Below are 17,167 nucleotides of genomic sequence, written 5' to 3' on the forward strand. Positions count from 1 at the left end.
TTAGGGAGCTAAAGGATGTTATAGATTTGTTAATTTAAGGGTAACATAATTTAAGACAGAATATAATTATTGTATTGTAAACCCTGTGTGTAGCTCTGGGAAGTCGGGGGGAAGGGAGGGGGGTGGGGAAGGGTGGGGTTCGAGGGAGGTGGGGAGATATGTTGTAAAACTTTTAAAAATTTTCAATAAAAAAAAAATAAAATAAATAAATTCAGGTAATATGATAATAAGGCGCACCGATGTAGATTGTGATTAATTAATATAATTTAATTCTAATCTTTTACAGCATTCATGCTTGCAAGGGCCTGTTTCTTTTACTATGAAGCTTAGTATCATATATTTAATTTCTGATCTTTCTTTCTAGTTTCTTGATGATGTAAGCACTTGAGTTCCCAAGACTTTTAATCTGTTAGAAAAAAATGAATCTGTTTTCATGTAGTCAGATAAGTGAGGAGTACTGTATATTTCATGATTATATTTCTTCCTGCCTGCCATATGGCTATTAATAAAGGAACAATCGCAATAAATTTATTTTTTGCATAATCCTTTTTCCCAGCAGTACAATCAAGCCTATTGGAAGTCTTAAATCTTATAAAGATATAAATTAATTCCACATTGCAGTATTTGCTGTGTGAAGGATGCTTAATTGAAGAATAATTATTGTGTAACCAATAATTACTTCTGTAACCAATTCATTTAAGGCATATTTAACTGCATACTACTTTCTGTCCCAAACTAGTTATAGCTCAAAGAGGAAAATAAACTAGCTATTCCCATTGAGCTGATAAGCTAAAAAATGCATTAAAAATAAATAAAAAAGAAAGAGAAAAATTCTTTCAATTAAATAATGTCATAACTGTGAGAAGTTCTCTTGGGAAGCACAGTTCTGCTTTATAAACTAAGATGCAAAATAATCTAGTTTGTGTGTGTAATAATGGTCTTTTATTTAAAAAAAAGCGTGCACTGATTTTGAAGAAAGTCTTTTTAAAATATCTTTATCTTCAGCAGTAAGAAAGCATGCTGTTCAGTTTCAACCAATGAAAAGTTTGTGACAGTAATAGTCTTATTCTACAGATAAATCTATCAACCCAAGTAATTTTTCCCAATCATTATTTACAGTCTGTAAGTTCAGGCAAAATCACTGACTCACAGGATGTTAGGAGAGATGTAAAAATAGTAAATTTTCATTTTAAATCTAACTTAAAATGTTCTCTGATAAACCAATGAATTGTCCAAAAGCGCTCTGGAATGTCACAAAGTCCTAGGCTCAGTTATTTCACATACAATGAATACATTTCTAAAGTTTTTATTGTATAAAAATATATATAGTTTATGTTAAACATACTTTTAGCATGAAACTATATTGAAATTTGCTTTTTTGATACAATACCATGTATAATTTTTAAAGTCATTGTAAAATGCATGTATTGACTATATAGTTAGATGATTCTTTTATATCTGCATAACAATTGTATAGTTTCATGATTTAAAAACAAATCTAGTAAAACCTGTATTGTAATTAATACTACATAAACACAAGAGATTTCCACACTGATTTTTTAGGAGGGTTGGGGATTTTTTAGATATTAATTTACTATACCATAACATTTAATTAAATTGCTTTCCAAGGCAGCTGATAAAAACTAATAGCAAACAATTAGCTTTAATAAGTAACAGTGAAATAGCATAAAAGTTATATGTGAGCATGGTTATTCTAGTGTGAGCTTTTTTTCAACAGCGTACTTTATTTATGTGCATCTGTTGTATGTGTTTTATTACAGTACTCTGACAAGGCCTTATTCACCCAGCTATGCTTTTACCGTTATATTTTTGATGTGGACTATGCAAAAGAAAAATATACTGGTCCAGAGAAAGGTATGTTACAACACTGTAATTACCCTGAAAGTTTAAAGTGAAAATTTGCATCATAAAAGGCAGTCCTATTTTCTGGTGTTAGGCCAATCTGCCTCATTCTGTTAACATAATATACATAAAGGTACCTGACTGCATGAATTAAGAAATTGTATATAGGAAAGAAGATGTATGTCATAATAATCAACTGTATATCTCTGACTGCTGAAAGAAATGTCTGGGAAACTTTATCTTCTCTTAAGTGATTGGAAATGCTGGTGATTTAGTCTTCCCTTTGCTTGGAGGCTTCTTTCTGGTTAATCTTTTTAGTATTTTTAAAATATACTTTCAATTTTACCTATATAGTGAGATTATATTTACTAATGTTTATAGTTAAATGTATTTTATATATGCGTTTTTATAAATATGTGCATTGAATGACACATAAGACAACTATCCAAAATATAAAGGTAAAATTATACACCTGTGCAAAACATTCAAAGGAAGCAGCTTTCCTTGAATTATTGAAGCAGCTTTGTCCTCACTAAGGCTGCTTTAAGCATTTTCCTAGATTAATGACCTACCCTTGCAAATGCATAGAAAACACTGCTGCTTCAACTGTAAAACAGTTCTGGGAGCCAGTTATGTAAAGACCTGCAATCTTAGGTCAGCCAGCACTGAGCATCTTTACTCCTAATAACTTAAAAGTTTGGAATAGCATTTTGTGATATTGGGAGTGGAGGGAGAAAACCTATTATTTATTTTGATTTCCATTCACTATAGATATTCAGAATGATTTAAAGTATGAATTATTTGTGGTACATTATGCTTAATGGAGTAGAAAACATGTATTGATGATTTCAAATATTGAATCTGGATATGGCTACACACACACACACACACACATATGTATATATATATGTGTGTGTGTATGTGTGTATATGTACATGTACATACACACACACACACAAATAAAAAAGTATAAAGGTATAGAACTTCATCTTTGTAATGCTAGCTCTCTGATACAGGTGTTCCTCATTTAACAACCACTCATTTAACAATCACTCAAACTTATGATAGCACTGAAGAAGTAGAAGTTAAACCAATCTTTGGAATTTTGGCCATCACAAAAGCTCACAATCACATGTTCATGACTTGGAACCTTCCCTGCCAGCTTCCCACAATCAGTCAATGGTGAAGTGAAAAGAAGTTGCGGTCACATGATGCCCTGGCTTTACAACTAGTGTAGTCCTCATTTAACGACAGCAGCCAGGTCTGGCTGAATTGCTGTTGCTAAGCAGCATGGTCATATGACTTCATGAGACATCATTATAACTGCATTTCTTAGCTATTTTTGTTTTTAACTGAGGACTACTTATAATAAACATAATTAAAAAATGGAGTGCTCGGTTAATTAGATCTAATATCTAAAATGTATGTATTGAAATGAAACCTGTTTTATTTAAAGTAGAGTGGTTTTGAGAATAGATCAGGTTCCTTTTAAAGTATTAACAAAGTTCACCTTTTGTTTTTAATCAGAAGCCCATTTTAATCCATTTCATATGGATTATATAAATCTATTTGTGTTTCTATAAATCTATATGTGTTTCAGTGCATGAAAATACAACAACAACAACAACAACAACAACATAATAATAATAATAACAACAACAACAACAACAACAATAATACAGTTGGGAGGGAACTTGGAGGTTATCAAGTCCAACCAGGCAGGAAACCCTATACCATTTTAGACAAATGACTGTCCAGTCCCTTCTTAAAAACTTCTAGTGTTGGAGCATTCACCGCTTCTGGAGGCAGGTTGTTCCACTGATTAATTGTTCTAACTGTCAGAAAATTTCTCCTTAGTTCTAGGTTGCTTCTCTCTTTGGTTAGTTTCCGTCCGTTGCTTCTTGTCCTGCCTTCAGGTGCTTTGGAGAATAACTTGATTCCCTATTCTTTGTGGCAGCTCCTGAGATATTGGAACACTGCTATCATGTCACCCCTCATCCTTCTCTTCATTAAACTAGACATACCCAATTCCAGCAACCGTTTCTTATATGTTTTAGCCTCCAGTCCTCTGATCATCTTTGTTGCTCTTCTCTGTATTCTTTCTGGAGTCTCAACATCTTTTTTACATCGTGGTGACCAAAACTGGATGCAGTATTCCAAGTATGGCCTTACCAAGGCATTGTAAAGTGGTATTAACACTTCATGTGATCTTGATTCTATCCCTCTGTTAATGCAGCCTAGCACTGTGTTGGCTTTTTTGGTAGTTGCAGCACAATGCTGGTTCATATTTAAGTGATTGTCCACTAGGACCCCGAGATCCCTCTCACAGTTGCTACTATTGAGCAAGATACCACCTATACTATACCTGTGCATTTGGTTTTTCTTGCCTAAATGTAGAGCCTTACTTGTCACTCTGTTCTTATTTAGAACTAGTTACCAAGTACCCCACAATCTTGTGATCATCTTTTGTAATCTTCTCTGCTGGCTTCCCCATCAATGGGGGAACTAGCAGGAAAGGTTGCATGTTGTTGCTGCCTGCTGACAGGACTTTGTCTTATCTAATCTCTGAGGGTTGACTGAAAAGGTTGTCTAAGAAGGGGAGCTGAGCTCCTGAACATTGGAGCTCTTTTCCTGCAGTTCTCTTCCATGTACAGAGGAGAACTGAATTCCTTCAGCAGGCAGCTCTTTCAGCCAGACCCTGGAAACAAGAGAGAACTAAAATCCAAGCAAAGAGTAGAGAAGCACTCCAGAGCGACAGCACAGTAAGGAAAGGAGTGCAGGACAGTGCCTGGGGGATGCTCAGTGGAGGCCTCAGGCTGAAAATCTTGCTTGAATTTCTACAAGAAGAATTTTTACTGTAGCTCCTGAGCAAAGACTCCCCATCCCACCCCCCCAAGGTATCCCATGCTCCTTACCTGGGATTCCATTGGTTTAATGACCCCCAATATTACTTAACGATCACAATCACTTCACACAATGACCAAGATTGCAGTCCTAGTTGTGGTTGGAAATTGAGCATTACCTGTACACATTTCCCTAATAAATGTATTTTTGTCTGCTGCTTTCCCTAATGTATAGTTTTTAATGTGTTATTTAGAAAATATATCAGACACTTTAGAAAAGTAAAAAGATGTAATGTGGTTGGTGTACTGGAATACTGTATACTCAGAATATACAAATTAGATTGGTAAAATGCATTCCAAACTAATTATCCTACTTAACAAATATGTCATTAATTGGAGGTCAATTAACTCTTTTTCCAAAAATTTATATCAATTTTTATAAGAGATTTGAGCATTTTTTCAAGATTATTATAATTTCTGAAAATAAATTGTGAATCAGAATAATTACAGCTATTGTAAAAGCAATGGAAGACTGTTGTATTTGTGTCCAAGTTGAGAAAATCAATATACCACCTAAGGGCAGTGAAATTTACAAATGCAACTGGTTTAAACATTTTGGGGAGCTATAATGATAAGGAACAGGGAAAAAAAGATAAGGGTTAATAATCATCCAAAATGTTGCTGATCTCAACTATATATTTTGCTTAGTTTGTAAGGAGAAACTTGCAAGGCTGCAAAAAATTGCTGGCTGTGGATATTTGCTCTACAAGATAGGCTGAAGCTCTGCAACTTTTCAAGGTTTAATAAAATGAAGAATAGACCTGAACATGACATATTTTCTTTTGAATATTTTATTTTAAGTTCTTTTGCTTAACATTTTCCTAACCTAGCAATAGAACACCTTAATTCTAAGGACTTCTAGTACTAGTATCAGAAATATCAGACCAATTATTAAAGTAAAAATGGAAGGCTAGATTATATTGAATCACTCACTGATTAAAAAAGGTTGGAAATTAAAAGTATTGTGTATATTTTTAGATCACTACTTTCACTCTTTTCTAAGATCTCTAAGGTATTCATTTTTATACTGTGCATTTATTTTAAAAATAAATCCATGCTCAGCAAATACTTTTACAAATTTATAACTGAATTTTACACTAGTCCTTCATAAATATACTAAACATGCTCAGTTAACTTTCTGGATGAGTAGACTGTAAAATTGTATTTAGAAAAATGAAATGGTTAAGCTGTATGACCTCCAAGGAAATGCAAAGTCTAACTTGAAATATTTGCTTATATCCTGTAATTTAAACATTGTTTTTTCTCTTGTGCTCATGACTTGGTGTGCAAAATATCAATGCAAAGTGGGGGTTTTTTATGGATGAGTTGCTAGAAAGCTTTATAAGGAGAGCATTCATCATGGTGGTATTTTTCAGTGATACTAATGGGGATTTCAATATGTCTCTGCTATCAGTTGACAGTTATACAGAAAAAATTGCATATTGTAACAGTGTCCCCAAATAAACTTAAGAATGAAATACCATAATAAAAAGTGGGCATTTCTATAAATTAAGATAATTATTCATTTACTGTAGGTACAAAGGAAATTATAAGAATTTATGTGCATATTAGGACGCACACAGTTAGGATGAATTGCCTTTGGGTCAGTATGAAAAGGTAGCATTTATGTCATTATCTTAATAATCAAAAAGGATTTTTAATTCAACCTCTCAAACAACTAATAAAACTGTACCTATCTACCGGTATATGAAGCTAATTTAAAAAGTAAATTTTTTTACCATAAAATCTTTACCATACCATACCAAGTTTGCTGATAACCAAGTACATAATATAATCTCTAGTTAAAATTAAATCTTTCCAGAAAACTAGGTAGATTTAGCCCCATTTGGTTTAAATAATGATTTACAGTATACTCAATTTCTGCTTGAGAAAAAAATTACACTTCAAAAGTGCTTATAGAATAGAAAAATCTTAAATACAGTTTAAAGAGAATTCAAGTTTTAAGGCATGTACTGTGTATTATCTGAAGTGTTTTGAACATCAGTAGTGAAGAAATAACAACATTCGCAGCACTGAAACATCAATTTAAAGTTTTTCTAGCTAGTTTCAAATGTCTCAAGAGGATTTTTAGTTGATTTACTGTGATTTAGGATAAAACACATGTTTGATTATCACTAAATTAGTATAATTATGTCTTAAGATGATAATTCACTATCTTAATATCTATAAGATTTTCCTTTAATTGTCAATAAGTAATTGATACACTAGACTAATCGCTGATATTTATTTATTATTTGTTTGTTTATTTATTTATTTTATGGAGAAAATACAGTTTTTAAGCAATAGAGGGGTTTTTTTGTAAATGTATTGTGGTTATATAGTTGATAGTTTTTATTTCCATAATGTTTTTTACTACATAATTATACATCTTAATTACGTAATTACCATCATAATTATTATGTAATTACGTGTAGTTCCACTAATTACAAAATCAGGAAGTATAATTATCTAGTGCAAAATTTCTAAAATCTTATTTTATGAACTGGAGAGTATTTAAAAGACCAATGGGTAAACTAGGAACATATTTTCTTATTTTGATATGCTGATTTAATTTCTGGCCTCCATTTTTTGACTACAAAACTAAAATTGTTTCTGACATCTGCATTTGGTAACTTATGGAAGTGAAATAAAGTTATTTTGCTTTGCTATGTCACCTTCATCTGAATTTTTCCTCAATTTTTGCTGGTATTGTTAAGTATAAAGGCTTTAGTTGCTTTAATTTCAGATGTATAATTGCACATTGGAAGTAACTGCAACTCTAAGAAGTCAAGTTATCAGATACAGCCATTAGGTTTTTACCGTATATGAAAGATAGGAGTTCTAGTCTCAATCTGGCAGTATCTGATTTGGCTTCTGTTCTTTTTTGTAATATAATGCAATGCTCATATAATTAGGATTATAAATTCAAGCTATTGTATATATCCTATCATTTTTATTGAACAAACATATTTTGTTTATAGGCATATTCTCATCAATCATCTTTTATTCAATAAGTAAAAAAATAAGTCATTGACAGGGATGGGCTCCCATCGAAACTGAACAAATAAATAACCCATATATGAAATATTTTCTGTCATGAATAAAGGCAAATATACATGTCCCAGGATAATGTTGCAGGATCCAATCTGGGTTGGTCACTGAGACCAGAGGTTTAGTTTTTTGCGCTTTCAGACTCGTTCTGGAACCCATCCTCAGGAAACTTCTCTCTAGCAAGAGTGTGTGCTTTGGGCTATTCTGTGTGTGGTATTTATATGGTGCCCTATATGGTTCTCTAACAACCAGGCACCATATAAATACCACAAACTCTCCTAGAGAGAAGTTCCCTGAGGATGAGCTTCAGAACAAGTCCGAAAGCTCGAAAGACTAAACCTCTGGTCTCGGTGACCGACCCAGATTGGATCCTGCAACATTATTCTGGGACATGTATATTGCCTTCATTAATGATAAAAAATATTTTATAAATCAAATTTATATTTATATAAACATAATTATATAAATTATATTTTATATTATATTTTTATAAAAGAAATGTCCTTAAAATTAAAACCAATGAAGTGGATATATCCAGCAATTTTTTTGACCTTTTTGTTTTTGAATGTTTGGCCATCATTCTATATTATACAGGAAGAATAAAGGAGAGTATTTGTAGCTCAAGGTTCAGATGATGGGGTCCTTTGTGCTTTCTCAGCTTGATTGTTTTCTTGCAGACATTTCATTACCCGAATTAGGTAACATCATCAGTATATAGGACGATTCTATGACCAGTTAGACTTATATGGGCATTCAACATAGTTCAATAAATATATCCTCTTGACAAAATTCCTAAACTCTTGCTGAAAGTTCAGCAGGCAGCTATATAAATGTTTTAAATAAATAAATTCATCTTTTCTTGAGAATATCAGCTCCATTTTTTAAATGTATGTGAGTTTAACAATTGATTCATTGATTGATTACGTGCCATAAAATCAGTGACTACACAGATAAATTTTCACATTGATGATCTGCCTCTAACTTGGCCTTTAGGTCTTCCAACAATGCCTGCCTTGCCTGAGTCTGCCCGTCTTCCTGCTGGTCATCCTCTTCTTTTTCTTTCCACCTTTCCCAGAATTAGAGCCTTTTCCAGAGAGCTAGCTCTTCATATAAAATGTCCAAAGAAGGATAATTTCATCCCGACCATTTGTGTCTTGAGTGAGAAGTATGGACTGATTTGTTTGATGGTGCATTTGTTTGTTTTCTTGGCTATCTAAGGCAGTGGTGTCAAACTGCCGGCCAGATTTGTCACACGGAAGCCGCACCCATCCCAGCTCCGGCAATGAGAAAAAAGTCGTGATACATCGTGACACATCACATGTCACGTGTCGAGTTTGACACCCCTGATCTCAGGTATTCTCAGAATCTTCTTCAACACCAAAGGTCAAAAGTCTCATTATTTTTTTCTATCTGGCTTCTTCAAAATCCAACTTTCAGTTCCATAAAGTATCCACTGGGATACTTTATGGAATAGTCCATTGCCTGCACTATTCTAATCTTTATAAGTATAGACATATCACTGCATCGGAATATCTTTTCCAAGGACTTCTTGACTGCTCTGTCAAATGCTAGTCTGCGGTGTATTTCCTGACTGCTTATTCCTTTACTGTTGGTGTTTTTATTTATTCAGGCTTTCATTCATTTATCATAATTCATATAGCTACCCATCTCATATACATGGATGTACCTGGCAGTGTACAATAAAAAAAAACCATAAAAACAAACATTAAAATTTACAATAAAAAAATTAATACTAGTTAAAAAGACTAAGAGACAGCATATTTGATATTTGATTTGATCCAAAAAGGCAAAAGGTATCTATTAGTTCAATACTTTCATTGCCAATTCTAAGAATGGTTGTTTTTATTGTGGTCATAATTAGTTTGGTCTTCTTTATATTTAATTTTAGTTCCATTTTTTCAACTCAGCTCTTTGAGTTTTCTTAATACAGCTTGCAGACACTTTTCATTTTTGACTATTGGAGTGTCATCACTCTAGTGAATCATGGTAACCGGAAAAAAACCAATCAAAAAAACAAAGGATGAGTTCTAGGAAAAATATGCACAAGATTCTAAGTGAATGCAATCCAGAATGAAAATTTATCTCTGCTAGATGATAAAAATGGATGCATAGGAACATGATGAGCAAGAGTACAGAAAAAGCAAGTGGATCATTTAGAGCAGGGGTCCCCAACCCCCCAGTCTGTGGACCGGCACCAGTCGATGGCATGTCAGAAACCGGGCTGTGCAAAAAGCAAAGTCCCATCCATGGGATTCAGGCAGCACACGAAACCATGCCCCCTCTGGTTCATGGAAAAACCTCTCTCCACAGAACCGGTCCTTGGTACCCAAAAGGTTGGAGGCCACTGATTTAGAGACTGGAATAAGTGAGAAATGGTCATTGCATAGTGAGGTTCTTATTTAGAAAATGTCTGTTTTAAATATGTAGCTTAAGCATAATTCTGTTAATGTGTATACATGGCAATAATGACTCTAAAAACATGATTGATTTGCTTGATTATGACACGCAATTGAGAAAAGTGGTGAAAGATGTAAGTGTAATGAGGTGTTGTGAATGTGGGACAGCTCCCTTTTTGATAACAGGCAAGATTGCTGCTTGTTCTATTCTATCAAATGGTTCTGCTTCTGTGGAAACAAAACAGCCTGACTGATAAAGAACTTAAAGATGCATCTCTTCTCATAAGTTATACCTAGGCAAAGAAAAAATGTTTCCTAGTTACCTCCAAATGTTTTAAACGATTTGCTATATCAGACATGTCAACATCAAGGTTTTAGTATGCTTTACTAATAATATATTATATAAGAAAAATCATTGTGTCATTTTGATTTAAGCAAAGTGGCACCTTTTGTTTTATATGCCTGCTTGATATTATCTTTGTCCTAAATTGCTTAAATGAAATAACCCTAGTTTGTAACTTCTGTAATTTTGCCATGAATATGCATATCTGTTTTAATGTAGCTCGTGAATTATTTGAAGTTAAAACCTAGAATTAAAGAAAAGATGATATCCTGAATCTCCAGTATTCTTCATGAAGTATTTATATGAGCATGCCATTATATGGGCAATCAAGCTAAAATAGATATCATCTTTATAATAGGAATTTACTAAGGCTAAAAGCTGTTTTTAAAGACCTGAGAACCCAACACATATATAGGCTGATTTCATCATCTTTCAACAATATTAATTGTTTTCATTGGCAGTTGTTTTTATATTTTGCTACTAGGTTCTTACAATAAATATTGGCCAAAGATAACTATTGTCCAGTTTTTAACCTCTGTTTACTGGTGGGGGAGGGTGTTCCTGAAATTAATCTTATCAGGGTTATATCTGTCAAATACATATCACAATGTGTTTTCTATCTGAATTCATTTAACTTCAGATACAAGGCAATTATTTTGACATGAAAATATTATTAATTATAATATTTTCATTTAAAACAGAAATTTTTGTATTTTACAAAAGATGTATATAGTGGAATAAAGGAAAATGAATGACAGCCAGAACTATTTTATGTATTAGATAAAAGCAAATAATCCATTTAGTGCTAAGTACATGAACTTAGAATTAATTTTTTGAGTTATTCATGTGGCTGTAGTATGTTTTTATAGCTGTAGGTTGCCTATTTAAAAATCGGTTGAAATAATAACAGAAAGAGTGAAAACCAATTTCAATATTTGACATCTTTTATTTTTACTTTATATTGTATTTTAGATGGATGGAATCTAATTAGACCATTATTAAAATAGATATCTTGATTATATTCCTGGTTGAATTAATGGATAACCCAGTTGGTTTTTCATATAAGAAAATATTGCATATCTACAGAAAGTTTCTCTTGTTTCGTAAGCTGATTTGAGTTTATTTTATAAAGAAAAAGTAAACAGTAATGGAACAATATTCTGAGGGTAAGCTGACTAAGTAACTTAAAGTAACTCCACAGAAAATTGTACATCAAATAATTATTAAACCTTCCTCACTTAAAAACACAGAGCAAATTTGCAATAGGATAGCATAGGAAAACAACTTGCCTTACTTAAAATGAAGTTATAAATACAAATAGTTTTATGCAAAAAGTAAAATCACCTGAAATATTCACTATCCAACTTAAACAGGGCTATATTGTTTAATCAATTAAATTTAATTATTTTTTAAATAAACAAGCTATAATTAAATGGAGTAACAATTGGGAAAAAAACTTTGCAGGTATTAAGTAAAAATGTTTTAAGTGATATTAAGCTTTCTTTAGGTGCTGAGCATCCCTTTGGTTACTGAATAGAACCAGATAAGCAATTCCACCATTACAAAAACTTCCAACATGTCCCCATCTTGTTCTATAGGACTTGGGGAGTTGATCATTTGGGGGGTTGAAGGAGAGGAAATACATCATGAAATGAATGCCTTGCATTTCATTTCTGCTTAAAAACAAATTATTTATTTTATATATTCCTTATATTTATTTTCTCCAATTAGGAGGCTGAGTGGTTTACAGTCTCTAAATATAAAATATAGGACTAAAATGCTGTAAATAAAAAAACAGTAAAAAACAGCAAGCACTGAAAAGGTTCTGTTCTAACCACATTAAAGGGCACCCACAGCTGGGGGTGGAAACTGAATTCTTGCCCAAAGGCCCAATTAAATTCTGTATTTAATTGGAAGAGAGAAATCCTGTACTGAGAATATATTAATTTAACTAAATGCAAATTTAATTAGTAGATGAACTAATTAATTAAATTTCAAATCAAATTCTAAACTAAACTTGATATAGTTAATTAGTATTTTATTGAATTCCATCCTTACTGATTACTAGCAAGCTCTTTGGGTATTATTTACTAACCAAACTTATATGCCCCTGAATAAAAAACAGACTTTTAATGGCTCACAAGGTAAACAAATACCATAACTGTACATAAGAACATATTATAAATATAATTTTAAAAATTAAAAACAGTACATGGTATCAGACTCCAAAAGCCCATTGGGAAAGCTTTGTTTTCTACTATTTTCAGAAGGCAGATAACATTGGATCCTCCAATGGGGGCATTCCAGAGGACCATCATAAATGTGTAATGCCCTAAACCAGGGGTGTCAAACTGCCAGCCCGCGGGCCGGATGTGTCATGCCGAAACCGCACCCACCCCATTGCTGGCAATGGGAAAAAAGTTGCGATACATCACGACATGTGATGTGACATTGCGAGTTTGACACCCGTGCCCTAAGCTTTCTGCCCCACCTCCCAAAAATGGAGGACAAATCACCTACTTCTCCCAGAACAATTGAAGTAGGCTAACTTTAATGGGGATAGAGCTATCTGCTCCTCTAGGTAGCCTGGTGCCAAACCAATACAAGTGTAATCTGTCACCCCCTATAAACAACTGTGGGATTCTGGGTCACTGCGTTTTGCACCAAGTAAAGTTTCTGGGTAGCCTTGAAAGGCAAATCCATGTAAATTACATTGCAGTGATGTAATTGGGTGGCAATGAAGGAATGAATCATTGTAGTCAAGTACCGGTACTCTTATTCCAGGGAAAATTGCAATTAGCAGAACTATTGGACAAGGAATTCCCTGGTCACAGCTTCTCCTTGCTGATCCCATATGACCTCCAAGCTACAAACCTGCCCCAACAGGAACAGTACAACTTTGTTTGGGCACAAAATGTACAAACAATAGCTCCATCTTGCTAGGAATCAATTTAAGCCTTCTCTGTCCCATCTAGACTTGAGTAGCCTGCAGGCACTAGGAGAAGACTTCAGTGGCATCTCCAGCCTGACTCAGACTTGCATTGTACAGTTGGGTATTATCAACATATTGGTAGTACTAGACCTGAAACTGCCTGATGACCTTTCCTGCCAGCTTAATATAAAGGATAAGTAACAGGAGAGGGAGAACTAACCCTATGACACCACACAAGGGACCAGCCACTGTGCCAATCTTTCTCCCTAATCACTGCCAACTTGAATCAACCACTGATGAGGGAGTGTGAAACATGCTTCTAATCCCCAGTCCTTGCCGCTTCTCCAAAATACCACAATCAATAGTACAGAAGGATGCTGAGTGGGTCCAAAATGATTAGAAACACTATACCTGGGTGTGCTCAGACTACTCAGAGAATCTTCAACATACAAACAACAATTTACAACATATAAAGCCAGGATTGGCCACACTTCCAGAGTGATAATGACATAGCCCTAAAAGAAGGAAGTAAAATGATTTTTTTAGATTTGGATCCCAAGAAGTTGGTGATTCTGACTGTAGTATTGATGGTAAATTATTATTGTAATGCATTTTGCATGTATGTTTCTAGCTATTTAATTATAATGCAGCAGTTAATATTTTAGTGAACAATACTCTTTACTGTTTATGGGTGAATTTAATCAAAGCATCTTATGATTATTACAGTAATAATATTATTATTAGAAGCATTTTTTCCTGGGTCTGAATATTTTAAATATTTTGAAATATCTAACATCTTAGAATATATTAACCACTTTTGAGATATCAGGGTTGCCAGTTGTCAATAAATCTATTTGCATCTCTTTTCACTGGTTTTCTTAGCAACAGATCAAATTAGATTCGTCACTGTTGGCTTATAGTGATTTCAAAATGAAATGGAATATATTAAGGCAACCAACCACACTGATTATATTGCAAGCCTCATTTAATTTTATACATTCACACATTACAGTGAAAAGCAGATTTTAATGCATGACTGTGATTGTATCTTGAATGACTCAAAGGTCATCTGTTATAGATGCATAATTTGTCACTATTAAATACCTACCTAATTAATGAAGAATGTTCTATGGTCATTAGTTATCAGTATAATTTAATTTCATATATATTATGCTCCTCCAAAAAATGGCAGTATATTGTTCTAACCCTAACTCAGCAATCAATTTACCATATGTTTTTTGTGCATGACTTATGTAGTATACATACCATCAATAGTAACATTTATTTGTGATACTGCCATATTAAAATAATGTAATATTAACTGCCATATTAAAATAATGTAATATTAAGTCTAAACGCAGATCCTGAAAGTATATAAATGTTATAACTTAAAACAATGATACCATGTGGCAAAGCAAATTTAGACTACAAATAGAAGTTTGGGAAGATGACCAACAGGAAGTCTCATATAACATTGGACTCATAAGGCATATCATACACAATCAGAGCTTATTCTAGACATTTGGTTATAACTTCATTTCTCCTAAAGAATAACATCATTAGTTTAAAAATGATTTGCTTTTTCAGCCCTGGATTTCATCTCTTAATTTCGTATCATTGGAATTTTAAAAATATATTTTAAAGTTTTAGTTTTTAATAAATGTAAATGCATGATAATATTTACATATAATTGTTATCTAAAATATAAAATGTCTCATGACACCTGTGTCTTTTAGAAAGCTATTTTTAAAAACAAACATAGGTCGAGATCTTCCACTATTTACAAAATATATTTTTTTTGCGATCTGATCAGTTTGAAAATGTCATACTAAGTTTTTATTATTAAAGCAATACAGAGAAATGTCTGATCTCAGAAGCAGTGCTGAGTGTTGGGCCAACTATGCAGATGGCCTTCCTTCATGGCCTCTGATAATAACATTCCTTTGGAGTAGGAAACGGGAGAGAATTCTGTCTTCCAGATCTTATAGGCAGATAACTGCTGCACGTAAACAGTCTTGAAGATACCCAGATCCTGGGCTATATGTGACTTAAAAGATGTAACCAGTACTTTGAATTGCACTTAGAAGTGAACTAATATAGCTCTCCCAATAGTTGTGCCACCTAGGTAAAATGGATCATGCCCATAATTAATTGAATCAGAGCATCCTGGATCACAAGTACCTTCCTTCCCTATAGGCTATGACAGTGAGAAGGACCTCTTAATTCAGGTATGGTCATAACTGGTTGCAAAGATTTTCTGACTGACATAACAATTGCAAAAACCGTAAACTTAGAAGAAACCCTGAAATTATGCACCAATTTGGGACAGGCGTTCAACCCTATACACAATCACAATTGGCCTATGATGACTTCCAAATCCACATCTATTCTCTTTTGCTCCAAATTCTCATGGCCTGCCACATACCAGTAGTACCTTGACCACATCATATCTCTCTCCCTCTCTCTCTCTCTCTCTCTCTCTCTCTCTCTCTCTCTCTCTCTCTCTCTCTCTCTCTCTCTCTCTCTCTCTCCCTCTCTCTCCCCTCCCCTCCCCTCTCTCCCCCTTTCTCACATACACAAAAATGGGGAAGCTTTTGATTCCTGACTTATGATCATCTATAAATAAATTCCTATGTGAAAAAATAAGAATGAAGCCAACACCCTCATTTTCTTAGACATTTCTTAGAAAAGTCATTTCATAAATTTGAATTTGTTAAATTCATAAATTTAACAAAGACCATAGTCCATCTGTTGGATTTTAATATTGGTCCATCTATTGGACCATATTCTGTTGCACTGTGACTAATCAGATACTTGAAAGAAGATCATAAATAGGATACGAAAAACAGTGTTTAACTGTAAGAGTCTTTGAATCTGGAGGTAACAAACTGTTTTCACAATGACTACCACAGGGTGCATATCTATTCAGAACAGATCTTTCTAATCAAATATTAAACTTTTCCTTCATTTGGAAAACATTTATTAGAGCTGTTGACCATATTGACTGGAAATTCTGGGAGTATTGTCCCAGCACATGTAATGTTAACTTATGTAATAAAAAGACAGAATTTACTAAGAATGTATTGTTCAACCTTTGAAAGGCAAATGATTCCATTTATTACCTATTCTGGGAAAAGTTAAAGTATATTAAGCACTCCGATAAGATACAAATTGAGTAGCAGCCCTACTACTTCTTTTACTATATTTAATAGTAATATTCTAACACCAGAAGTAATGTCATTTTTAAAAAGAAGGAAACTATTGCTAAAACCTGAGATGTATAATAAATATTTTTTACCAAATTGTATTTTCAAAAAATGGTATTTTCTTCATTTAGTTCAGTTTTATTATAATAGATACGCAAAGAAAAATCTATTGCATTGGCTCATGACTTACATTCTACTTAGATAAAACTGAAAAATGCCTGGTTTTCATCTTAATAGTCTATGTACAACTAGAGCAACTTTTCTACGCAGTACAAAAAAAATGTGTTCTTTTCCCTAAGGAAAAGAAGATTGTAGGCAAACACTATTTTCTGCCCTATATTAGACATCATTGGCAGTGTTGATAGATCTTGGGAAAGAATTGTTTTAGAAATATGGACATTGATACGTACACTATGCCTGGCTTCTGAGGTTGGGCAATGCCATGGCCCCAA

At 33.4% G+C, this 17,167-nt stretch overlaps 1 protein-coding gene across 1 annotated transcript in view; it reads left to right on the top strand.

The window, feature by feature from the left end:
* Nucleotides 1–17,167, top strand: part of LOC107298352 (DNA polymerase alpha catalytic subunit) — an 82,110-nt gene that overhangs the window by 29,450 nt on the left and 35,493 nt on the right. Inside the window, exon 3 of the mRNA XM_015827733.1 lies at nucleotides 1,782–1,875. Within this exon, the coding sequence (XP_015683219.1) occupies nucleotides 1,782–1,875 (94 nt within the window). The remainder of the gene's footprint in view (nucleotides 1–1,781; nucleotides 1,876–17,167) is intronic.

The sequence above is a fragment of the Protobothrops mucrosquamatus genome, unplaced genomic scaffold, assembly GCF_001527695.2.
Source record: "Protobothrops mucrosquamatus isolate PMUCROS unplaced genomic scaffold, P.Mucros_1.0 scaffold_217, whole genome shotgun sequence".
Taxonomy (NCBI): Eukaryota; Metazoa; Chordata; class Lepidosauria; order Squamata; family Viperidae; genus Protobothrops; species Protobothrops mucrosquamatus.